The 26864-nt window shown below is 37.5% G+C and overlaps 1 protein-coding gene across 10 annotated transcripts in view; it reads left to right on the top strand.

Annotated features, from left to right (window-relative positions):
- PTPRM (protein tyrosine phosphatase receptor type M) overlaps positions 1-26864 on the top strand; it is a 512931-nt gene that overhangs the window by 328993 nt on the left and 157074 nt on the right. For 5 of the 10 annotated variants that reach the window (XM_075744400.1, XM_075744401.1, XM_075744406.1 and 2 more), the window contains 2 exons: positions 15037-15169; positions 22206-22235. In XM_075744400.1, the coding sequence (XP_075600515.1) occupies positions 15037-15169; positions 22206-22235 (163 nt within the window). The remainder of the gene's footprint in view (positions 1-15036; positions 15170-22205; positions 22236-26864) is intronic. The other 5 variants (XM_075744403.1, XM_075744404.1, XM_075744407.1 and 2 more) reach the window with 1 other exon arrangement.

Here is a 26864-nt window from a genome sequence, read left to right on the forward strand (position 1 = left end):
TATCAGTGAAATGTATTAAAAAGTCTCTGAAATCCCCCTCATCATTTTTGCAACCCCTTCTTGTGCTTGAAAGACTGTGTGATCAAAAGGAAAGAAGCATCTTCCTCCTTCTCAGTTGCCACAACTTCAATAGGGAGTGAAAAAAACAGCCCACATGGTTGGTCCCATGACAGCAACAGGAATTCATAGTTTTCTACAAATACACACTGTGTAGAGGTCCCTTAGGCAGGCTTTTCGACTTCAGGGCAGTACTGGCAATAATGGTATCTGCAGTATCCATGAGGAACCCAAAGAATTTCTTAAAGGAGATTTACAGGAGCTGGACTGGACATGAGGAAGCAGGGAATGATGCACATTGTCCCCACGCTTTTCTCCTAGAAATTCCCAGAGTGTGGAGGGGATCTACATGTAAAAGGATTTCTTTATGTGGAAATCATAGGACTGTTGCTAACTGTAGTTACCACAAGCCCTACAGCTGGAACTCTTAAATAATGTTACTTAGCATTTTCTATTCAGTGCCTTTTCCTCACTTTTTTGCTCAGCACTGAAGTAATTACATTTAGGATCAAGAAATTACTTTGGTCTTTTAGCATTTGAGGAGATTCATAACAGGCAGTGGGGAGGTCAGGGTTGGGATTTTCTTTTTTTCAGGTGGGAAGATGATGCTTCTTGCGTAATGAAAATTTTAAATCTTGGCTGCATTCCTGAATATTGTTACCAATTTTGAAAGGTCTTTCTCTTCAGAAAGATCATGATAATACAGATCAGCTTTCAAGCCAACTGTACTTGCACTCATTTCCTCCACCCTTGTTGTCAACTCATCCTGGCCCTTAATGGTGCAGTTTATAAACAATGCATTATTAGTTCCTCTTTGTCCTTCCTTGCTCCTTCCTTTTTATGTAAAAATAAGATGATTACCATTTATAGGATTACCTGCTATTTGCCCTAAATATCTCCACAGCCACTCCTTGCTTCAGTACTCCTTTGCAGCTTGTAGCAAAGGGAACTTTGCCTTGCAGTTGCACTTGAGTACCTACAATGTAGTTGTCCTTAAGCTATAGTATAATATAACATGCTGTAAAGGCATTTTGATTCTTACAAGCCAAAATAGGCAATTTAGTGTTGTTAGTATTCGTGAATACATTATTATCACTGATTCCATAACTTAGTAACTAAATTCAAATTTGGGGGATAGCATTTTCCCTTCAGAGTTAACCTTACAAAAAGTAACTAACTTGAAATCCACTCAATTGACCCTATCCTCCAACAGATAGAGAAAATATCTATATAACATCTGTCAACCCAGAGGAAAGACTATGTATACATGAGTCTTCGTGAGACTGTCTCCATGTTTTCATAAACAAGTACGGTTTAACAGCATGGTTGAAATCATGGAGAACATTAACAAAAAACTTACCACATACATATGGGACTGTGTGATCTTGACTTTAAAGTTGGATAACAAATCCATGTTTTTGACAAAGCCTGAAAGCATTTGCAGTTTGCTTCACTATTTTGTAAGAGACAGTTCATGTAATAGGTTTAAATTGGCCATATTTGGTATTCACTTGGCCCTCATCTATTTTGTTCTGCCTGCATTCTGATAAAATAGCATGCTTGGAATTATGATTAGGGTGTTCATTCTTTCAGGCATTTTCTTAATTGTTGAAATATGTCTGAGCTACTTATATTTAAATTAAAGTATTTCCATTTGTGATTTAGTGGAGCAGCCACTACTTTACTGGATATTATTGAGACTGATTTCCATAGAACGCCCTTTTTACTACCCATTGTTAATTACACATGCAGCTGGAAGGGAGAGTTCTGTATTGTACATTCTTCATAGACAAAATTCTTGGTACAAATCAGATACAAGATATGTCAGAAGTTTTGTAGAATAACTAATACTTAAGAATTGGGAAGAATTTTAAAAAAAAGATAGTGGCAATCTCAAAGTGTAAATGATTTTTACCCTGCATACCTTAAGGTGTAGATGGTCCCAGTGTTGTACCAATTGTTCAAGGATTCTGGTCCTCTTGCTCAGCTGGGCAAAATGCAAATCTTCCTACTTTCTGCAGCACCGGCTGAATGCATTTCAATGGGCTGGAGTGTCACTTGTGATTTATTGCCCATTTTTGTTCCTTTATGTGTTATATTTGTCATTTTTGCGGTGACAGTTTCATCTATAAAACAGTATAGTTACAAGAAAATGTTAAGAGGATACAGGAGTGCCATGGGAGCTACTGTTTCCTTTTCTCCTTTTTTTTTTTTCCTAGTACATTACAGAGTCAAATGTCAGGTTTTCTGTTTCTAAGACAGTGCGGCCAAAGCATCTAGAGTTTTAAACATAAGTACCTATTCCACAGAGCACCTGAAGAAGAGCTGAAGATAAACAATTAGCAAAGAGGGCCAAAAATAATGCTGATGATAACAATTCACAAATGCTGAAATAACCCATAATATAAATACAAGCCCTTTCCGGATACAGACAATAGAGAACCTGAGCTGATTAGAAGTCAGTTACCAATTCAATTCTGTTAGTGATATTAAGTACTCCAGTTCATGTTTTACAATTATAAGAATTCCTACAAGGTTTTCTGAAAATAAATTAGCAGCCTTAGTTTTGAATGTGTTCAAATCATTACAGAAAAGCCAGAGGCTCTGATCAGGGGTTCAGAACCTCCTCCCATTCAGCTCCTGCTACTCTGAACAGGTTGAGTTTGGGACAGTGGGACTTTTGCAACTCTCCCTCTTAAATAGGAGAGTAGGGAGGATAAACTGCAGAAGGCCACACCAACAGTTCTGCTCCAGCCATTGATGCACAGTTGGCCAAGGAGGTATGAGTTCATCAGTTACCCTGGCGCTGTATCACCAGAGCCAGTGATGTTACCACCCTGGGACAGGAACACCTGGAGAAGATCCCATGGCCTAGAAGAAAGTATCAATCTTTCCCTACCCTTTAGGAAGGACAAGTAGCCTAATTAGGTATGTTTTGCATGGTAGAGACTGTCTTTTATTCAGAGGAGTTAAAAAGTTGGTTGCCACAGAGTTAATAATCAGTTGTTGCAGGAGCTGAGTTACATCCCTCAAGTACGTAACTGATTTGGAAATTTGAGTGTTCCAGGCTATAGCTGAGAGAAGAATAATTCCAAGTGTCAGTGTCAAATATCTCTTTCATGAAGAAAGTGCAACAAAATTTAACTTAAGCCACTAAAGATGAGTCTGTTCAGTTTCTAGCTTGAAAAATAATGTAGTTGTTCAGCAATGTGTACTCTTAATATGAGAATATCTCTGAGGTTATTTGAGGTTGGAATGGGGAGAAGGGTGCTTTCCTTAATCTCATTACGCAAAATGGAAACATAAAACCTGGTCATGAAAATAACAATATGAATGAACTGACCAGGATAAATTCTTAACAAACTGAAGAAATCTCTGCCATCTGTGTAGTACCGGCGAGTATCACATCTAATCCAAAATATTTCAACATCAGCAATATACAGAGAAGAAAAAAATCATTAAAAAAAGCAAAAATACCAGTAGGTAATTTTTAGAGCATGATTGTATATCATATAGTATGTTATTTCATTTCTGTGTTAAAAAAAAAAAAGCCTCTGATTTTTACATTCAAAGCAGAACATCTTTTGCATGTACCACAATGAAAAATTAAGGAGAGACAAGGGAAGAGAGAGAAACTCAGAGATATAATTAGTAACTAAAAAAACCTGTGAATTTCAATGTTTCCCATCTGTAGTTATTGACTGTATTCATAAAACGCTAAGCAACTAGAATTTTAATTTGAAAGAAAATGTGGGACCAGTTGTGGATAAAATAACCTGTAGTTCTTAGGAACTGCAAATCTGGTGCTTGTATCACTGGAGAGTTTAACAAATGTGTAATGCAATATTATATGGATTACCTCTATGTTAATGTATAGGTGAACATTAAAATGTGTTATGGTTAAATGGAGTAGTACAGCAAAGAGGAGAGTAGTAATGTTGACTTTAATCAAAAGACACAGAACATACTACCTTGGGCAAAATAATGTTTCAGCAGTTCACTGAGTTTAGATTCCTCTAAATAACTGAAAACTTAATAAATATCTAAGCTGCATTTGTCTGCTTGGAGTAACAACACTATGCAAGCCATGACTGTAGTTACTGACAGGTTTTTAACATCTTCTTCTCCAGACATTGTATTGAAAATGCCCTTCTTTGCAGTAATGAGAGTTTGACTGCAAGAGCTGATGATTTTAGAGCTCTGGAACAGGCATTCAAGTTTATGTGTACATTTTCAAGCTTTTATTTTCCAAAACTTTGAACTTTCATTTCCTTCTCTTCATCTGATTTTCTGCTGTTGCTGACCACTTAGAAGTTTTTGTGTAAATAGAAAACTCCCATGCAAATGGAAGTTGAGTCACAGTTTTGCACAAAAGTGCATGGAGGTTGCTGTCTCACATGGTTTCAAGCTGACAAGAGGAGAAATACAGTAATTTCAGGTTCTGTTTCATCTTTCGAGTTCACATTGGAAACACAAAGGGAAACAGAGGAAAAATGGTAAATTCTCATTGGTCAGAAGCAAACAAAGTATTCATGAAACCTTTTTGAAGGAAAATGGTTATATTTTGCACTTTTCAGTATGCTGTCATTGAATTAGACAGCTTCTGGTTATGAGTAAATGGGTCAATAATTAAAACTGATATGAAAAGAACAGATGAGAAAAATAGCTATTTAAGGCATTCTTTGTCAAATAGGACAGATGGAGATTTTTCTGTAACCCCTAAAACCTACAGGAAATATATGAAAAATGAATGTAAATTTGTGATAACCATTCAGAGGAGGCCCAGTCTGTTCTTGTCCCTGTACTAGAATCTTGGTTCATGTAACATTGCTTCAGTTTGGACAGGGTTTTTCTTGGCAATACTGTAAATGCTTCTGAAATGTGAACAAAAGAATTGCTACACTGTATTGGCACAGATTTAGAATTCTGTGGAATTATTTTTCCTTTCTTGTGCTGATTCTTCTTTCCAGTTCCTCTAGCCAACTTTCCTGCCCCAAAATGGTGTTGACTCTGGAAATGCTTAAAAAAAAAGTTTTATGTCTTTTTCCCTGCTTTTTATACATTTATTCTTACCTTTCCTTTCTGTGTGCGTCTTTGTGTGTATAATTCCATTTATCTTTTAGTAGAATGAGTTATGTTATGCTTTCTTCCAAGAAAATAGGAAGGTGGTGAGTAATGATAAGTAAGTTCTGAGAGTGTGACTGGTTTTGAAGGATTTCTGAAGAATCCTTCATAAGAGATAAAATGGGGAGGGAGACTGGGGAGACTGGTAGTGGAAATCACTGGGAACGTCAGCCTCATCTTTAAGCCAGTGGCAGCATAGGCCAGAAAATGCATGGATGTGCAGACGAACCACTGGGATTCCTGTTCTACATTGTCCTTCTGCCCCGTTCTTCCTAATGGCAAAGTAACCAGGTCTTTACTGACTTCCCACTTGGAACTGTTTATTAGTGTTCCTGTAGTTAAGTCTTCAGTGGCAGCAAGCTCAGAAGACAGTACCTCACTCCACTACTTCTTCCTACCCGTAGCTTCAGGTTACTCAGTTCCTATGCTGGATGTGATCCCTTGCATTCATGGATGGAAAATAAAGCAGTTGTGTTTGTCCATGCCAAGAGCATCTAGTTCTATAGCTGAGTTTCACCCTCAATAAGTCAGCTCCAGAAGCATTACTCTGATCTGACTTCACATCTTCCCTGACTGGTGGAGGCCAACTAAGTCCTAGCAAAACCACATTTTACCTCCTCTAAAGAGGGCAGAGTCTTCTTCAGGCTTCAAACCCACACCTTTCCTGTTTGTAGAATATGATAGTTGAAATAAACTGTCAGGGATGTCTAACATTTCTTGACACTTCTGTGTAGTTTCAGGAGTAGATCTGGTGTTGAAAGCATGAGAGTCAACCAGAGGTTTCCTTCAGCAATAAGTGAAATTCAAATTTCCATGGTGAGAGTGATGATAAATTATCTGCTGCTTCTATAGGAGTGGCTAGAAGAGTGGTGCTGACTTGCTAAGAAAACGCATTATGTATGAACAGGATCAGTCTGGACTGACTGCTTTCGTTTCCTTAGAGCTAATTTGAAAGAGTCACTTTTTTGCCCTGAGTACTGTTGTCTTGAGGTTATGTAGAGAAGCATAAAATCAAATGTGTTAGGGCTAAAAGATCCCCTTGTTGCACATTATACTTCTAGGTCTGCCTGTTCATAGAAGTCAGCCTTATAAGATGCTGTTGCACTTCCAGTGGCTGCAAGTGGGACCTCTTTCACACAGCTTCAGCTGGTAACCAGCCCTACATTTCAAAGTACTGAGACACCAGCAGTTCTAGGCCTTGTTGGTGCCTCTTTCTCAGACCTCCTCATCCTTATTCAGTATGAGACCTACATGTAAACAACTAATTTGATGCAAGTGTGTTCTCATTGCTCCTCAGTCAACCTTCTTGATCAGAAATTTACATCGCTTGGAGTCATATTGACCTTTGTTATGTTTGGGTAGTCAGAAGTTTGGTGAAGAAGTCCAGTTTCTTCTTTACATAGTAGTCAGGAGGATTTTATCTTTTATTTCAGTGGCGAGGTCTGTCTTTCAAATATGCTGCCATGACTTTTCCCTTCATTGACATAGAGGTCTGTGATGTGCGTCATTGTGGCTGCTTCTTTGGCCACACAAAGTGAGTCCTTATAAGTACGTAACCAGACTTTTTTCTATACTGAAGTGTATGGGGGTACCCTTTAGTGCCATTTGAAATCTTAAAGTTCCAAAGACTTTATATTTTTTCCTTAGGAAATTATTTATTTCCAAGAAGGAGATACACCATGTCTGTATATTCTAGACTTATTAATTTCTGATTGTGTCATAGCTGTTGAGTATGCTTTAAACATCCCTTAATGATCTCAGTGCTATTAAAGTGCAAGGACTTACACTTTCTTTCTTCCAGTATGAGTGAGGGCTTCCAACTGCTTGGCTGCCCACTAGAGAGGAAGATTTTTATGAATTTTAATTATTTAAATTTCCTTGATTAAGAGAAAACGGGGAAAAAGAGCTACCGAAAAGGTTGGTGATTTTATTGCAAAGGAGCAAATGAGCTGTTTATCAAGGCCTGCTTGGTAGTTTTCTTCCAACTCCTTTTTTAAAAAAACACAGTCTCCAGAAAAATCCAGTCTAAGGAGCCTGGATTAAAATCCCATTAAAAAATAAATTGTGATGAGACCAAAAGATACTCATCAAACTGGGAACTTTATTTGGTTTAGGCATGTTTTGTAAAGAATATTATTATTCCTGACAACCAGAAACACAGATGTTTAACAAAAAAAGTCTTTTTGCTCACATGCACCAACATGAATCATCCACCAGTGAGAGATACAGTTCAGTTGATAGTCAGTTAAATGAGTCATATTCATCAGTAAAGTAGTTCTTTGCATTTCTTTTCATGCAGTTCTTTGTCACCCATATTTACATTTTAGTAAAGAATATCACAAACAAAATTAATAATTCATAATTATTGTTACACAGTGGAGCCTTATTTTGATAGTGCCTTCTTAACATAGATCTTTTAACAAGACTGGTTTTTCCTGCATTTAAAAAACACCAAATAAACAATGTACCAAATCAGCCTGGTTGTCTTGCAGAAGTACAGAAATCTCTTTTAGGAAAGGAAGATCTGTACACAGCAATATGTATTGTACTGATGATCATAAATTACGGATAAGATACTCTCCTGCGAAAATGTAAGTGCTGTTTGCCCTCTTTGCCAGACATTCAAAAAATAGATTTAGTGAGCACTAACACCTCATAGGAGGGAGAATCAGGATACATTGATTTCAACACTTAAATGGTTCCTGTGCTCAGCAAAATAGAAAAAAAGCCCCATGGAAAAAGCAATTTTTACATGAGCATTTCAAAAAGAAGCCAGGAACAGAAAGGGAAAAATAGAAGTAAAAAGAGAAGTAAAGCAGACCTTACTCTGCGGCATTTATAAAACTAATATATTCAAGGCATGAAGTAGAGAGAGAAAACTGAAAAAAATACTGATCAAAACCACCTTCTGTCACAAATTATACCCTGTCCAACAACACCTTGTAGCTTCTACCATATGGACAAAAAAGCAGTGCAGTTTTGAAGGAGAGCTAGGAACACTGATTTGAAAGCTAACAAATGAGGAAGGGGAGGGAGAACTTTCTCCCTTAGCTGGAGTTCTACCAGGAGTAATAAAACAAAGACTTTGTTAGCAGAATGCACGCTGGCTAGCAGATGAGGACTGCATGCCAGTCACTTACAGGATAAACAGGCTAGCCAGGGTGGTAATTCATTTCATCTACAAATCTGTATGTGTTTTGGGTCTTCTCCAAGACAGTCACAAATCCTGGCATCTGGAATTAACTTGAAAAGCATGTTGGACTGGCTTGTCTTTTCCTAACAACACCAGTAATACTGCTACAGACTTAAAAATGAGGGTACAGTTGTCTGCAGTCATGGGGGAAATGGGGGTAGAAATGCTGAGGAAACTTCTGGGGGAAACTGGGCATTTTGCACTATCGCCCCATTCAGGTGTATTGTTCAGTCTGTGATACAGGATTGGAAATTGCTGATGATTATTTGACATTTATAAGAAGGACCTACCTCTGTGGAGCACCTCTTTTCATACCAGTAGTACAAACGTATTTGTGTACTGTCACTATGACTATTTTGTCATACTGCATTTTATCCCAGCCCTTTACTTTTGGCACCTCTGCTTTTCCTACCTTTATGTTTATGAACCTGTATGTTACTTCCTTCCTTGGAACACCCTAACCAACATCATCCATCAAAACATTACTCTGTCCCTCAAATCACTCTTGAAGATCTGTTTCTGCTGTGTTTACTAACTGGAAATGCTGAGTGATACCAGCTAGCTAAAAGAGCAGGGAAGATAGAAGTATCCATTTATTTGGATATTGTAAATGCATTTTCTTAGGGGTATTTACCTCCCCCTCCCACCTGTGATTGCTGCACCTACCTATTACAGCCTAGCTCAGCTAGATAGTATGCTTTTAGTGGCAACGATTGCTTAGCTGTGTGCTTGCACTGTTCTTTGCCCAGTGGGGCTCCCAGTCTGATTTAGAGCTTCTTGATCCTACTGCATACAAACAATAGAGAGTAGTAATGATGGTAGCCTCTGTAATTTGTGTTGTCCTTGGAGAGCGTGGGCAGAGCCTTTAAAGCCAAGTTTTCTGATCTTTTCAGGCTTCTTACTTTGTGGCAGGGACAATAGGATCCTAGTGATGGATGTTCCAAGGAAGCATCACACCTCTCTGCCTCCCTTCTGCCTTGTACCCTTTTGCATGATTTCTACCACCTAATCGCAGCGCAATTGTCACACAGGGGTATAATGTTTCGTTTTCCTGACTCACTCTGTGAAATAAGTTAAAAGTAGGTGCTGAGATGTGATTGTTGAATCACACTGCCTGCATAAAGAAATCATGGGCTAGTTAGTTACTAACACAACAAGTTAGTCTCAAGTTTGATTGGAAACCAAGATGATCTAGACTGTCTTATTGCTTTAAAGCCTTGTGAAGTTAGCCATTACATTAGTCACTGGAACACCTATGGATGAAATGCAGTTGGAGAGTGACTTATTAAGCAAGTATCTTTTGAGAGCTTAAAGCTGCAGAAAGGAAGTACAAAAGGCAGCAACTATGGTCAGCCTTGAGTAGGAGAAATAAAATGAGACCAGTCTAGTTAATTAATGGAAGGGATTATTTATTGACTCAAATAGGAGAAGAAATGTCTGGATTTTCTAAAGATCGCTTTAGACAAAACAACCTATAGCTAATTTTTAGTACTAACAGTTTTAATCTCATTCCTGTCATTGAAAGTATAACTAGCAGCTCCTAGACTATTGAGCCAGGGTTATTTTATTGGTCGTTCCTTTCTAGACAATGATCAGTCATTTCTAACTACATTTTTTTTGGAAGGGACTAATAAACATTGACAATCAAGGCCAAACTTTGTTTATTTATAAAGAGAGAAGGAGAGAGAGAGATTTTGTTCAATTGGTAGAGGTTTATTTCTTTTAGTGAAGAACATTTTCATTGGTTTTGAAAAACAAGATAATGCTTGCATGTGAGCTAAAAGAATGGTATTTTACTTGGCTAGTTCATTCAGTGAATAGTCTTAGCTTCCATTTTAATGAGGAATAGTTCTGCTCAAACTTTTCTATCCATAAACTACCTACAGGAGATTATTGGTTTTGAAGTTTTGGGGTTGATCAATAACACAACATATGTACCTTCCAAGTGAGAAAGAAAAGGAAAATTTTTCCACCCAAAGAAGCGGCAGAACCATTTCCAAAAAAGCACAAATTATTCCTGTAATACTAATACCAGACCTGTATATCTCTGATGAGAACTAGAAATTCTTCAAAGACAGTCTTCTAACCCACAGTACAGAAATAGAAATTTCACCACATGAAGTAATTTAAGAATTCACAGTATGGCAGACACTAAATGTTAGAGACTAGAATATAATTCATTTCTCAATCTGAAGAGAGGTAAGATGCCAAGAAGTGGCTGAGTAATCGCTAAACTTCAGAAATGGGGATTCCAATATTAAGAAAAAGTTAATGGAATAGGTCTGAGAGTCAAAAATAAGTGAAATAAAATCTTCAGGTGTTTCATGGATACTCTTTAAAAATATTACTGCTAGGTCTTGCAAAGTACTGACCAAAATGGGACCCATGAGGGAAAGCCATAAATCAGGCCAGCTGAATGCCATTTTTTCTAAGCGAAGAAAAAACCAGATATTTCACATTTTAAATGCTGCCGTAGGAAGGCCACAAAGAATGGGCAATAAATAAGTAAAAGGGAAATTGGAATCACTGAGATTAATTAGAAAAGTAAATAACTAAGAGTATGGAATCAAACAATATTACTGTCTTCCACTTTATTTAATGCAGGAAGCCTGTGAAATACTTTGCTGGGTTTTGTGGCACCTTAGGGTTTATCTATAAGTGTATCTCTGTTTTTCACTTCTGGCAGGAAGCACTCTAGTTTGTTCTCATCAAGTAAGGACTTTCCAAAGTCAGCACCTTATTCCTTTTTAAACTGGCAGGAAACATTTCCTTGTCCTTTCATTTTCTAGGCAGCTCCCTTGAGCTGTCCTGCACTCACTGCTCCTTACTGACCTGTTGCCTTTCTAGAGCTGGACCACAGTGTATGTGTCAGTTTGGCCTTGATTCTTCTAACTCCACTAGCCCAGACAGTCTCGGTAAAAAAACAGAAGTGAGGTTATAGTGCAAGGTTTAAAGTCAGGCTTCTGTGTACAAGGGTGGAAGCAAAAGCTTAAAACGAGCAAAAAAACCCCAGATAAGTCATTAGGTGCAGTGTTTTGAGGAAAATGCAGTGGGCTTAGCTCAGCTGTTGGCAACAGTATGCAGTCTGTCATTATAAGCAGATAATGACAGAGATAAATCTATAAACAGATAAATTACTGGAGATAGAATACTCCACTAGTCTTGTAGCTATATATTTTTAAAGGCTCTAGAGAGATCAAGGAAATTAAAAATGGCTATGTATGTCAGACAAACTGGTTGAAACAACAATAACTAAAATAAATCACCAGGACTATAATATCATGATACAATAGTGTATAGTTAACACTATTTCTGCAAAGTAAGTTTACATTTAACTTGACTTTTTTAGTATGTGTCCGTACAGCAGAGTAAAAGAGAAAGCATGTCATCGTGTTTTTCGACTTGCAATAGTAATTTTCCAAATCTCTCCTGAAAACATACAAACAAAACTAAAAGCACAAATTGACATTGCAGTTTATCAAGTGGCAAAATGAATTCCAGAGCTACTGCCCCTAGCTGCTTCGATCTCCTTACACACAGTTCACCTTTCTCCCCATGGTGCCAATGCAATTGCCTGTGTGGCTATAGGTTAAAAGTAATATTACACATATTACTCCGGAACAAAATCTACCTATCAGACAGAAACCAGAGAGAAGTAGACTGCCACCTTTTATCATGGCTAATGCACTTAAGGGTTTAATACTATATGCTGTACAGTATGTCTGTTAAATACATGGAAGAGTCAGCGTTGAGACAGCAGCTCTTGAGTATGATGCTAGGTGCTGTGGGTTAGCAGAATTCATACAGGACTGCAAAGAATTTCAGCAGGACAAAAGCAAACTGAATGAAGAGGCAGTACCAACTTAAATTTCAGTCTTGGTGAATGCTATTTAGTGTTCAGCAGAGGTGTAGAGGTTCAGGTCAGGAAAGGCAAAATGTGGCAAATTTGGTTCGTTTACTCAAGTGGATTTTGGAACCCACTGACACCAAGAACATTCTCTCAGCGAACAAATGACATGCTGAATGGTACTGAAGGAGAATTGAGATAATGCCAGTTTTGGGGGTTTTATAATAATTAATGATAGGAGTTTTTAAAAGGCCTGTTTCCAGTTTAAGACAATCTCCATTATGAGTCAGGCTGAGTCCATCACGGTGAGAAGCTTTATTCTATTTTTAACTTGGTGTGGCATTGCATGCACTTTTCTTAGACAATTTCAGATGATCCCCCAACTGGATAATCAATATATGATGCAATGTGGGAGTTTCAATGGGCTCGTGTTAGGCTCTGTATCTCTTCTTCTGTAGGCTTTCTTTGGAGAATTTGCAGTAGTGGTGGATTTCCCAGCTTGTCCATGACTCCCAAGAGGGTCATGGTTTCTGTCATAGAAGGCATTTCATGAAAGTTGCATTCCATGATATGCAGAAAATGTGTGTACTCTGAATACGATTTTGATATTATCTGCTCTGCATAGTGTAAGTCTAGCTAATTTCACTGAAGTGAGGACCCGTGCTGTCAAAGAGAGACATGACACTGAGATAAAATACACTGGATAGTTGAGAGTTCTTTGTGAAAATGTAGCAAGGCTGCCTTCACTTACTTTTAATGTTTAGCGTTCATGATCCCAGAACTAGCACTGGAAGCCTTAATGAAAGCAATGAAACTGTAAGGCAGTTTGATTTTAAGAAGGCATTACCGATGAGCATTCCAATAGGGTGAGGTAGCCTGAAGGATATGAAGAATAGGCTTTGGAAGGAACCAGTCTTAGAAATTACATCTGAAAAGATACTGCTTGTTGTTGACACTGCATTCTTCCTTGCTTGGGTTTTAGATTTAAGAGGGCTGTGAAGTCCTTATCATGGCTTACTCTTTGCATCATACTTGATTTACTGCTTCCTGTTTGCCAAGTTCAACTCAATAGCTGCCTTTTGCACAAAGATACTCTAGATGTCTTCTAAATATCTGCTACCCTTTTGAGTGCTGTGCAGATTACGGCAATATAGAGTTTAACAAAATTATTTATGTATGACACAAGGAAAATAAAAATAGAACTGTATATAACAGAATTTTATACATCTGCATTGAAGAAAATACAAAGCCAGATCCTGTTGTCTTTACTCATATGAAGTAAGAATTTTGCTAATTCAGAATTGTATTGTGTATTAGCAATACAGTGTATTGCTATCAAACTAATATTCTGCCACAGAGACAGGCAGCAGATCATCTTCTCTTAGTGACTTAGCACTCACACAAAGTACCGTGGCCAGAATTTTCCAAAGAACTTGGTTTCTGCAGTTAGCTTTAGATATATTTTAGTTAAAGGTTATCACTTTTTCTGGCAGCGATACAAATTGCCAGGTTTTCCTGGCATTCCTCCTGGTAAGGAATTTTGAAGATGTAGCCCAAAAGTATAACTGTGGGCACTCAGAAGTACTGACCATCCATCTTAGAATATCCTGGTTGCAACTGAGAAGAAACGTTGGAAATGTCATGGTACTATTCAGGAAATATCTCTGCATGTACATTGATCACTAATTTGCTTTCTTTCAAAAAAAAAAAAAAGGAAGTGAAGAAACAAGTAAAATATAATCGGTGCTTTCAAAATCCACTGTGAAACCCAGGCAGTGAGATAAGAATGTGGTCTTAAAATATTACACCTCACTTACTTGGGCTTTACTCTTCCTTCTCCCTTCCCAAAAAAGCTATAGCAGGAAAGTGATCCATAAATCCCTGTGTCCACTTTGTGGCATGGTGCCTCAAATGATTAATGCTGTCACGTTTTGATTAAAAAAAAAGTCCATAAAAAAAATAAAATCAGTTTCATGAATTGAATGTTGCTTCCTTAACATTTTTCATCCTGAACTCATTTAGTAGAGGAAATGGATATTTCATCAGACATGGATTTGACGTTCCATCACATTATACAGTAAACAGTACAAATGATGTTATTTTTTTTAAATGGAGAAGCTGGAAAAGCTAAGACAGTAGCTGCTGTAAGGCACTGGTTATCTCATTTAAACAGATATTAAATGTGGGTGCCAGTGGTGTGATCATCAGCTGCTTCCCACTTTGTGAATAAATTGCTTAGAAGGAGTCTTTTTGCCTACCAGATGTGACCTAGATTTAGATTTCCAAAGGCAAAAAAAAAAAAAAAAGTCTATTGTGTAAAAAACAATTGTGAGTAAAATGCATGGTAAATGAGCTTATCTCACTTTTCCAGGTGTTTAAGCTAATATGTTATGGAATTACAGCTTCATTTATGAAAAATAATTGAGGAAAATGTTCCAGCAAATCAAATTTGGATAAAGGCTTAGGATAGTTATTGTGTTGTTAGCAAGTTTCTAAATGGCAGAAAGAAAAGGGAGCCAGCACAGATAATGAAAATACAGAAATTTGTGAATCTTTGAAGAGGCTCTTATAAAATGGTGAGGGCTGGCTGCGGTATCCCACCTGTGTTGTGGTCTTGCAAAATGTCATGGAACAATATGAAGAATTATATTCCTGCCAATGCATATGAAAGCAGGATTTTTTCTTAAAAGATCAGGCATTGATATCTGTTGGCCCTGGATAAGACTAATGACATTGGTTGGTTAAATGTATAAACATCGAAAGAATAACATCCTTGTTCTTTTTCTCTCCTCTTCTCCTTTTACTGATGCCATAGGGGCTGCCACTCGAAAACCGGACCCAGAGCCTGAGAAGCAGACCGACCATACTGTTAAAATTGCTGGAGTCATTGCAGGCATCTTGCTGTTCGTCATTATATTTCTGGGGGTTGTGCTGGTAATGAAGAAAAGGTGAGAAATTAGTAGATGTTTTCTATGTATATATTCATATTACAGCATCTCCTACAGCAATTCTCAGTTTGATATTGGCAAAAGTATCCAGCCCCCTTTGTGGCCTTTGCCACAGAGTTTAGGAAGTACTGCTCCGTCCCTTCCCCAAAGATTTGTTGGGTTTTTATAAAACCACAGTGTCTTTTTCACCCACAGTATTTTCTAAGAATTAAGGTTTGTGGCTTTGTTATAGAAGCAAAACAACTTGAGGTTAATGATTCTAGCACTTTATGCATTAGTACTGCATGATGGACTCTAATAATAGAACAGTATTTCTATCCTGAAAGTGTGAGGCTCCACTCTGTTCAACAGATCAGCTGAAAGTTAGATGTAGTTTCATTCCTGAGTGTACTAGAAATCCTCGGTCTAGCAGGAACTAGAGCTAAGGTAATTTGTGCTAAGAATGGGGTCTATATTGTTCTGCATAAACTTCATTCCCTGAAAACAAATGAAAATGTTACAATGGCGCTGAATGTTTCCAAATTCTGGTTCAACACACACACACACACACACACATTGAGATTGTTTTGCTTTGAATATCATTTGAAAACTGCTACAACATTAGAAGTGTAAGGCTTTTAAACCTGGTTGCCTTTCTCAGCACTGTGAAAGGAAAAACAATAAAGGGGAAAATATCTCATAGGTAAGAAAAAAATCCATATGATTATAGAGGCTAAGTCTAGGCTGGGAGAAATTCATTAACAAATAGAATTAAGGTTTTAAGTTGTGTCCTGAGTGATGCGAGATCTGCAGCTGTAGAGGTGGTGTTGGGAATGTGTGAGAGCTGTGTAAAGGAGCTGAGTCATGAGTTCTCCTTCCATGTCTGCCATACTCTTTTTAGTGTCCCATAACGCCTCACCTCCTTGCCATTTTCTTCCTTTGTGAGCATTCTTGACCTGATTTTGCTCATCCCAACACTATGTGATTTAATTGTACATTAACTAGTTTGGGAGGTCTGAGATAGTCCAAACCCCTGAGCTGCCCGAAATTCTTCCAGAATTTGAACAGTGGAGGTGCACAGCTAAGGAGGCAGCTGCCTGACAGTGCCTCAGGGCAGGCAACAGAAGTAGCTGCTTTTCACTCTCCTTGAAGACAGAAGTGGGGCCATGAGTTAGAAGGGCTCCTTGCAGAGAAAGGTGAGCTGTGGCCAGGGCTGAGGGTTAGGTCGTTGACAAGAGATAGGTAAAGCAGTCAAAAGCTGCCATACAGAAGAGATTCAGTCTTTAAGCCCCAGGGCAGGTCTGGCTGGGGCAATGAAACAGACCCAGTAACCAAATCTTCTCAATAAAGTACAGTGTAGCAGAGTTGAAATCTGTTCTGACTTTGCAGTATTTCTTTCTTCCCACTTCTAATTTCTTGCAACATTCATGCCTTCAATTTTAACAGTTGAACTCCCAGACTCCTCCCTAGGGCCAGATGCAGCATGCAGGCGTGCAGGGAGGAAGGCTTCTCACATTGTCTGGCCAATCCTTCACACAATTCCTGACCAGTGTTCATCACCCTCTCTCTTCCAGTTCTGAGCCTCTCCTTAAGCATTTGTGCCAAAGGTAGAATATATTCACCTATGAGAGACAAGTTCTTAGTCTTGAAGGGAGAGCATTGCAAAATCATCCAAATTAGTTTCAAAGTAAATAAGGTGTCAGGATCTCTGGCTAAATGGATGCTATGCCAACTCTTGCTTCATTCTTTGGGGAAACGCTCTTTGATAATCTAATTGTTAGAGGCAGAAAGGCTCAAATCCTAAGTGTTTGCGTGTTAATACAGAAGGATACTTGATTTCTTCAGTCTACCATAGCACAGTAATTATTATTCATAGTAATTCTGTTGTTAGAAGAAAAGTGCATTATGTGAGCTTCTGTGGGACTTGGAATAAATCTGCTTGTGACAGAGATTAAACTATTGAAAGTACAAGTCCAGAAACTCTGTTACCAAATACGTACAATTTCATTGTGTAGTACAGAAAGAATGATACCCATAACTTAAACATATCCCAGAATGATGCTACAGCCTTGAACAAAACAAACTGTGAAATGAGTTGAAGTGAATATTAAAAAGTAAGAATGGTTCATCTGTGTAACAGGATGTGACTAGGCTTTAATGAGAGTTTCAGAAGGTAGGTATATTGTGTCCCAGACCTCTAAAGCAGATGCTGTAGCATAGAAGGTCTTGAATACAATTACACTCATGACTTAAGCAAAAGATGAACCGATTATTCAATAAATTGTTATTGGTGCATTAATTCACTATGCTGCTGAGAGCCCCTATGGTCTCACCTTGGTTCAGTTACTGTGTATACATTATGCATTTGAAGAAAATGTATAAATCATTCTGCAAGCTTAGTATAACTGTAGTATTTTTGCAGTTTTATGATACTTTAGGTGCTACTTTGTGAAACAATCTTATCAAGCTAGCGTGTCTACTGCACTTGATCATTTTGTATCATTTACTTTATCAGGAGTTTTACTGGCGTAAAGATCTGATTGAAAAAATAAAATAGCATCTTGTAATTCAGTGGCACCTTTCCCCTGAGAAGCACTTTTCTCTCTGCGCTATTATGTGCAGACTCTTTGGGCTACAATGCTAGGTTTTGCTGCGCTGAGTCTACGTGCTCTGAAACTTGTCTTACTTGGAGTTGGCTACAGCAATATCCCATTCAAACACCACTATCCCAAGGCATATACTGTCTGTTATTCATTCTTTCATGGAAATGGGTCCTTGTAGACTTGATCTCCAGATCTCACCGGTAGGTTAAATTTACTCTGTCTCTGGGGCTTCACAGTGCTTAATTAACTTAATTTCAAACCATTTCTTTCCATTATCAAGAGATTTGGAAAGTGGTTTTACTGTACATGATAACCATGTCTTTGTCCTTTAGTAGCCACCTCAGTTCAGCCAGGACCATTCTTCACTTGGTCGGTGCAAGGCACCACAGATTTTAACAAATCAGTCTCTTTGACTTTGATAATTCAGTAGCCAAGTAGAGAAGACCACCATTCAAAGCAGAGTTTTCAGTGCAGCACAGACATGCTTTGGATATGGTTGCTATCAAAGCACTAGGTAGAGAAGTTCTGCAAATGTCCATAGGCATTAGGCATCATTATTAATTTCACTATATAATGGTCTTCTGAAGTAGTTGTATTGTAAACTGTGTCACAGAGAGATTAGGTGGCCTAACTATTCAGTTTATCATATGGAGTCACTAGTGAGGGTAGGAGCACCATGGACACTAAAACATTTTCTGCATGGACGCTCAGTCTTTGACTAAAGTAAAGCAGATTTGTACGCCTGTCACTTGAGTCGGGGAAAGAGCATTAGTGCTTTCCTGGTTTTCTCCCCACTTGATTGTTCAGAGGTCTTTATCTGTTCTATTCTGCCTTTATCCATTCAACCACATTCTGGCATAAAGATGTCATGTAATGTGGACTAGGAACCTGCCAGCTATTCCTGATACCAATATGGTCATATCAATGAGAAGATTCTTCTCTGTGAAGTCAGAATAATGCCAGTAGGCTTTTCTCTCCTCAGCTGTGCTCTGAATCTCTCATGTAAGAGTTAACACAAAGTCAGTGGAAACCAATACATGTGTTTCCACAATATTGCTCCACAATAAAGTGGATTTTGAATCTGATCCTGAATATTAAATCTCAGGCAAGGCCCTTGATCTCTGCCAGTCTTTGATATACCTGCATGTAAAAAATAAAAAAAATAAAAAATGCAGCAAGCAAGTTCACCTTTTGGTCAACTTAAAGTAGAGCAGTGAAAATGAGAGAACTGTTCCCACAACCTTTGGAAAAGCAATAGTAATTACATAAAGACTTGAAAAAATCAGAACCTTACTGCTTTATTCTTTTCTTTTTTCTTTTTTTTTCCCCTCTTTTTTCTTTTATATTCTATTTCAGCTAAGTTTAAAAAATATGCAGAAGTTGAGAAATTGGATTTATTGGTCCAAGGCTTTCTTAAAAGTATATATGTCTTTGCGGCAGGTGTTTCTTTTAGGGCAACCATCTCGCTGCTGCAGTGGGAGTGCAGTAAGGAAGCAGTTACTTAAAATTAAATTGCAATGGCTTCTGCTTCGGTTGTAGAATGGAGTTTTTCTGATCATTGCATTTCTCCATCAAAAGGTTGTTTTCTTTTGCCTATCTTTAGTTTCTATTTTCAGCTGTCTCTATGCCTGAGCCTTGCAGTAGTTTCTAACGTATGTAATTGTGGCATCTGTTTAACTCAGAGATCCAGGTTCTTGGCACTGGATAAGGAAGGCTTTTGTACTTGGTGGAGCTGGGCTGAGAATGCATTGCTCCTATTCCCTGAAAGCAAATCAGGCTGTTCAGTTATACACCTTTGCCAACAATTTCAAGCAGTTAGGATAGAAATTGGAGATAATAGGGCTGAAGGAAAACTCCAGTCTTCTCCCAGCACTACCCCTGAATCTTGTTTTTCTCTCTAGGCCAGCTACAAAAGAAAGACAGTGAAAGACCTCACTGTGGTAATTACATAGTTCCAGAAGTTTTCCCTTCTAGTGGGACAATCCTCCTGTGGCCAGCTGTGTTGGTTTTGATAAATTCTGTAGTGGGGCCTGATTCTACAAGTGATATTTATGAAATTTATTTATGTCTTCAGTCCTGAAGGATATAAAAGTGCTTTATGTTATCTCACTATACACAGAAACAATTTCTTGACATAAAATAACTTCTTTACTGGGAAGTGACTGAAGAGCCATGCAAAGAAGAAAATTTGGCCAAAATCTTTGGGTCACTCTCTTTAACAGAAAAAGTCTTTTCATACATGTAGAGAGAGTAAGTTTGTATACATTATGTAGGAAGTAAAATGGCACTTGTCCATATTTCTTAAAAAAGCTAAATCTTTTTAATTATGAATGGTGCTTTTGCATGTGGCCTGAGGACTTGCAAGTCTAAAACTTTCAGTAGGTTTTTAATTTATTCTTTTTACCTTTTTTTTTCAGTGTCTGGTATTCTTGAGAGTCAAAAATCACAGTGCTCTTTTTCAAGGACTTTCACATAGAAAATCTCACAACTGTAACAATATTAAAATAACTGGAGCTTGAGACTTCTAATTTTTCTCATCTTATACAAGTTTTTAATGGGACATTTACACAAATTAAAGCTCCTGGATTTTCAGCATTTTTTTCATAAGGAATAATTTATCTCTATAACATATTTGGCAGAATTCTGCATAAAAGTACCAGCAGTGCCTCACTGATTAATTGTATTTATTGTCGTTTCTCAAATTATTATACATCTTTTAGAAGTACGAGAACATTTGTACTAATTACATTAAATCTCTGTCTTGGCAACATATGGCAAGAAACAGGGTTGGCAGTATCATGAGGTTCTGAATGACAGTGAGAGAGTGAGTAATTCTGAAAAGAAGAACAGGGGGAGATATAATTATGACTGAACCAGAAAACAGCCCCTTGCTAATAGAGCAGGTAAGTCGATCTGCTTTGATAGGACCTGATCCTGTGCTCCTGACTGAAAGCAATGGGGTATGTGCTGGTGGAAGCAGCATTTAACTGTTTTGCAGCTTTCCCCTTCCTCTGTTCTTAGATATATTTTAAAACTCAACTTTAACAGGTGTGCATTTTTGCAGCTATGCCACGTGATTAAATATTCTGTATCTAGCCTCTTGTGTTTGAACAATACTGTTTGCATCAGAAAAAATGGGAATAAAAACTGGGAAATATTTCTAACGGCATCTTCACACACAGAAGATGAGAGAGAAAAATTGATGAAAGCCTAGTTTTCAAAGGGATGCCTGAAGCATGTAGCTAGAGGCAAGTTAACGTTAGTTATAGTCCCTTGCAAGGCCTGTTTACATGTTTCTCTGTAGTCAAAGGGCTGTATGCATGTGCTGTAAAAATTAGAAATGCCTACGCGGTTCCTTTCAGTCTTTTATCATACCAACATGTGAATGCTACTTGATGTTATACTCAGAAATGTTTTAAGATCTCCAGCCTCTTTTTAATTGCAGTCAATATATGGAAAACATTTAGGTTGGAACTTGCCCCTTTTGGAGGGTTGCAGTCCTGCTTGCAGTGGGCTCGTAACTGAGGGAAGGAGAGACATAAAGCAGAAGAGCATAGCTGGACGTGTTCTGTACTTTGTGCTCATGCAGAGAATGTCTGGATGGAGGGTCTGGCTGTGCAAAAGATGATACAGGAAAGACTGACTAGGTCCATATTTCTTAGGATGGTTGTGCTAGGTCTCCAGCTTGTTCTTTGTGACATTCATGTGGGCAGAAATAACAGGGATACAGGCTCAGTGCTTATTTTTTTCCTCTGCCACGTGGGCAAATAGCACGAAAATAATTTTAGCCAATAAGGATAGCCTTTTTATTTGCATGGTAGGAACTAATTTTTTCTTCAGAATTTAAATGGTTATTAAAAAAGCTGATATATTAAAAAAGCTGTGGCCATTGATTTTTTCCCTTTGGAAACAAGTTCTAGTCTTGTCAATGGCAGAACTGATTTCTTTAAGTAAAGAAAGGGATATTCAAGGATTCTACACTACTTTGACAGGAAGAGAAGCTACTTAATACATGTTCTGAAATTCTGCATTGTTAAACTTCTAACACCATGTTGGAAGTTCTGTATCCTTATTCCTAATGCAGTTGAGGTGTAATTGGAGGTGGTTTATCACTTCAGTTGGGAGTGTTTGTGTGTGTAGTATATGCAGAGATAGATATACATTAAATATCTAATGTTACTTAGATAGTAGGTGTGCTTTAAGGTGGTTTGACTTAACAGTTGGAGATGCATAATATATTGTATTGCTTAAAGTTTTGTGGAAATTGGATATGTCATCTGTCTGTTCCAGACATGTTGCATGATATGCTCAGAGATGCATTCTTGCTACCTTTCATTTGTGTCATCAGTTCTGGTCTCAGTTTCATCTTGATTTTTCATACATTAATATTTGGCTTTTCTTTCCTTCCATTTCATCTTTTCCACCACTGCCTAATCCTTCCACCATCATGGCAGAAGAAGCTATCACTCCTACACTTATTACCTGTAAGTAACTTCTTTGTCATCAGAGACACACTTTCTGCCATGTTGTTCCACGCATAAGTAGTAAATGCTAATATTGAAAATTCCTTTATAAAAACAAACTTTGTAAAAAGCTTTACCAAGATAAAAACAACATGGTCAATAATGTAATATTTAGCTTTTTAGCAGTTTCTTATGCCTCATACTATGCATTAGAGTCCTTTGAATATCATTATGTAACAAATTTTCTTAATTGAAAAGTAGTAGGTATAAATATCGCTACCATGTCTATGAGAAATTTTCATGCCTAAGTAACTATTTTTAGAATTTATTTAGTGGTTTCTTTCTTATTTGTTCTGTTGAAAATATAGCATTGGTTAGACACATACAAGCATTTCCATTTGTTGCTGTGTACATATTACTACTTTTTCATGAATAATGATCATGCGTAAATGTCATGAGTCACCATTACTGGAGTGAATTTAAAAGGAAAGAGCACTGAAAAATGAGGGCAAGATGAAGCATAACTTTCAGTAAGTAATAAGTTTTCATTTTGGTACAGTCCTTAGTAATACCATTATGTGATTCTTTATTTACCCAAAGCCTTTGTTTCGTTCCCTGCTGTCAGCAGGTGATGAATGAGAAGGGTTCTTCTGTGAATTTAGCAAATCCCTTTCTGAGGCTATTCACCTTTTCTCGCTTTCCAGGTACAAGGAATACATGATAGTTTTTGGATTAGCAAAATATTAAGGGTCTTGCTTAGTCGAGAAATGAGATGCGTTTAAGCTCGTTTAATCTTGTTGGCCAGCAGCAAAAATCAGCTGTCCAATAGATATGTTGTCTTTGAAGCTCAGGTTTAAAAGTCATGGGAAACTAGAAGATATTTTCATATAGTTACAGAAGATGGGGTGTTACTTGCATGAGACAGACCGTAGTACTAGTTTTCAGGTACATACGGTAGTAGCATGGTCTTGAAAGGAACACATTTCAGTAATGTTTTTATTTAAAACCAATGTTAGGTTTCTCATGTTCCTTTTTAGTTGCTCTTCAAACTTTTGAAATAAATATTTTTTCAATTGATATTTTGAAAAAGCATCAAACATTCATTTATAGAATTTATGGTAAAATTAGTAAATGTTTTCCAACATGAAAACTTGGTAAGCAGAACCATGCTTCAAATGAATTAAAGCAACTAAAATTTAAACCTCTTAGTTGAAATTCCCTAAGCCTTCTGAATATATTGAACTGCTCGTTTACTTGGTAATTCAGATTTCATATTACAGTATTTGACACTTTACATATAGTGCAATTTTTTTAAACTGTTCTTTAAAGCACTGTATTAATGTGAAGGTCAGAAAAAATTATCTCTTCCACAGATACAGTATTTCAGAATTCGTTTCTGTTCCCAAGATGAAAAGACCATATTTTCCATTAAATAGGCCTTAAAAAATATTCAGTTTGGGACCATTTAAATGTTGTTTTTAAAATGTCAAAAGAGTATAATATAGTAAGTCATATAGTGTGTTGTTGCCATAATAAGTAAATGTATTTAAATTAATTTTTTAATATTCATGTCTCAAGGCTAAGTCAAAAAACAAAATTGAAACAAATGGAACATTAAATGAAACACTGTTTCATTACTCAAACTGGATTATATCTTTTTTTCTCTTTTGTTCCACTGAGTGTGGAAAATATGTGAATTGAAATGTTTCTATAAGTTTTACAAACAGGTTTTGCAATCATAGAGACTGCTAATAGTGGATTCTCTTGCCTATTTGCAATACTCTCACAGTGGCTTCAAGAAAAGATCTGTCTTGTTAATGTGATACAAATTCAGTAACTTTGTAGTTTGAGTACATTAACTCTTCCAAAAGCAATTGTGTGATCTTGACTGCGTATTGTTTTGCTCCCTGTCTGGCAAAAGAAGGCAAGTAAGAGCCCTGAAAGGAGCAGACAAGGTCGACCCCCAACAGGAGGAAATATTTTGGACCAAATTCTCCACCTGTTTACGCACCATGCAATTTCATTGAAATTAGTGGAAATCTTAGATGAATGCAGAATTCATTCCAGTTTTATTTTTAGCTGAGGAAGTTGGTATGTATTATAAAATGTTCTATATTTTGAGAAACACAATTTGAAGTACTCTGCCATTGCTGATTTACCACTTCTATACTGAGTATCATATTCAAATTTACTGATTAGTCATTGTAAATGCAAGCTGTGACATCCAAGCAAGCATCTATGCACTGAAATAGTTACTATTGTCTTATGTGCTGCTTTCCTTATGTGCTGTGGACTCCTTTTCCCTAGTAGACTGCAATCTCTGCCACTTCTAGATCCATCCTAAATTAAAAAAGAAAAAAATGGGCAGATGCCTAGAACTGCTGGTGAATCATCAGAGGTGGACCTAAAGCTGTGCATATTTGGCAGAGAATTATTTCCATTCTATCTTGTGTTTACTAGTTAGCCAGTTGAGAGATGTTACAGAAAAGAAATTGAGTACTGCTGTTGAGAATTATACTTCTTGTTAATGGGTTTAAGTGCCTCTGCCAGTGCCTTTCTTCCCAGTCTTGCTTTCCTGAGAACTGCTGCATTTTTTACCTTTCACCTCAGTCAAGCAGCAGATTTTTTTTTTTTTTTCTGTCTGGACACAATTAGTCCTGTATGAGTTCTTTTGTTCTTAAGATTAGAGCAAATTTAATAGTGCCAATTAACTCTGTCGCAGGACTTTTGACTTTGCAGTCGATTCCAGGTGGGAGAAAAGAAGAAGGGAGATGGTGTCGTTAGTGACACTTGTAATGACTGGTGTTCTCAGCATGGCAGCCGATGCTGGCATGACTCCGCTTTCTCCTAAGGTATTTTCTGATGGGCAAAACCCCTGTGACATTGGCCAGAGAAGGAAAAGTACATTAGTAGTTTATTATGGTTAAATGAACTAGACAAGCCTGTTCAGGTGACAACGAGCACCACTGTGCTGACCGATGGCCATTAACTTTTATGTTTGAGATTTTCATTTTGATAAAGATTCTGCCCTTGGAGATCATTAATCATTAGGCAGGAGCTAAAATAACTAGATTCATACCCATTCAAGCACCAGACAACAAAAGGAGTGTGTGGACCATCTGAGTTTACTCGAGATACTGGCAACTGATAGGGAGTTTGAGGAATTAAATTTACCCCAAATTCTGGGGCAGATAGTTAGAGATTGTGGTTGTTGTAGGTTGCTTTCAAGAAAAGGCTTCATTACATTGCTATGAGCAGGATGGATGGCTGATTAAAATACAGAATTGTGAAGGTAGCTTTTGATGTTGTCCCTCAATTTGAACTTGATATCAAAATGGTATGTTATGATTATTATTGAAATTAAGTACTTAGGCAACAACGGTGCTGCACAGCAGTTAGGTGCATAATTTTATTCTATTTTGGTGCCTTTTCACAAGTCATTTCACCTTGTGAAAAGTGAAACAGGGAAATAAGAGACAATTATTGCCCAGTATTCTTAGAAAATAGTAATCATGTTGAGATCTTATACGGTATGAAATCTGATATTGTCTGTTCCAGCACTGATCATCTAGTTAGGTGACTTATGACAGAAGTGCATCACAGGCGTGTCCTCTGTATGGAAGTCTCAATCCAGGAGCTTAATCCAATATTAAAACATGACTAAAATGGACTATATAAGTAGAGGTCCTATTGCCTGATACTTTGTATATGACTCAAAGAGGACAAAGTTCCTCCTACAAGAAAATTAATTCTGCAAACATTGAGCTTTTTCATATAAATGTGAATAAAAACATATCCTCCTTTTCATGAGAATTTGATAGTTTGGGACCCAGTTGAAGTACACTTGTCTTGTGTATCTGACTTGAGCTCAGGAGCCTGGGAGTCTGTTCTCAGTTTAGTCATCTCTGTGCCTCTTGCTTCAGTAGCAGATTTTCAGTGCTGGCTTCTGGAGCTCTGTACAGAGACTTCATTTGTGGCTCATTTCCCCAGTCCCATTGCAATTGACCTAGTACTTCTGGCAGAAAGCACAAGGTTAGCAAATTTGTAAAATGACCCTAATAATCACAGTCATAAAATTTCCAAGAAATCAATGATGTTGAAACTCTTAACAGTGATTTCTGGATAATTCCAGGAAAAATGTAGTCATCACATTTTAAACCTCTGTAGTAACTTGAAAATAGCAAGAGATGTTAGAAATAGTCCTGTATTCTCAACTGTAGCTGTCCCTGGAACTAGAATAAGTTCATCAGTTTGCATCTTGCAGGTGGAGGAGAGCACTGAACAGAAAAACAGGAATGTATTTGAACTGTTTGATGCAGTGTTTTATCTGTTAGACTAAGCCTGTGATCTCTTCTGAATCTTTAAATATGCATAGTTACATAGACCTGTATCATGGAATCATGTCACCCAAAATAAACGTGGATTTCAGTAATTGTCTTGTAAGCCAGACTTAAATGATTTGGGGATGTCCCATGAATTTTGTTGCATCTGGCAAAGTCTAGAATGCCAACATACTGAAATCTTTGGATAATATGCGGTGCCCAAAATAGCAAGGAGGGTGTTTTACTAAATCGCTATTGCTGAAAAATGCATAAGTGGGCTATGTGCCATATGCTTTGAGTACAGAGGTAAGATGTCTAGCTTTCATGA

This window comes from Balearica regulorum, chromosome 2 (genome assembly GCF_011004875.1).
Source record: "Balearica regulorum gibbericeps isolate bBalReg1 chromosome 2, bBalReg1.pri, whole genome shotgun sequence".
NCBI classification, from domain to species: domain Eukaryota; kingdom Metazoa; phylum Chordata; class Aves; order Gruiformes; family Gruidae; genus Balearica; species Balearica regulorum.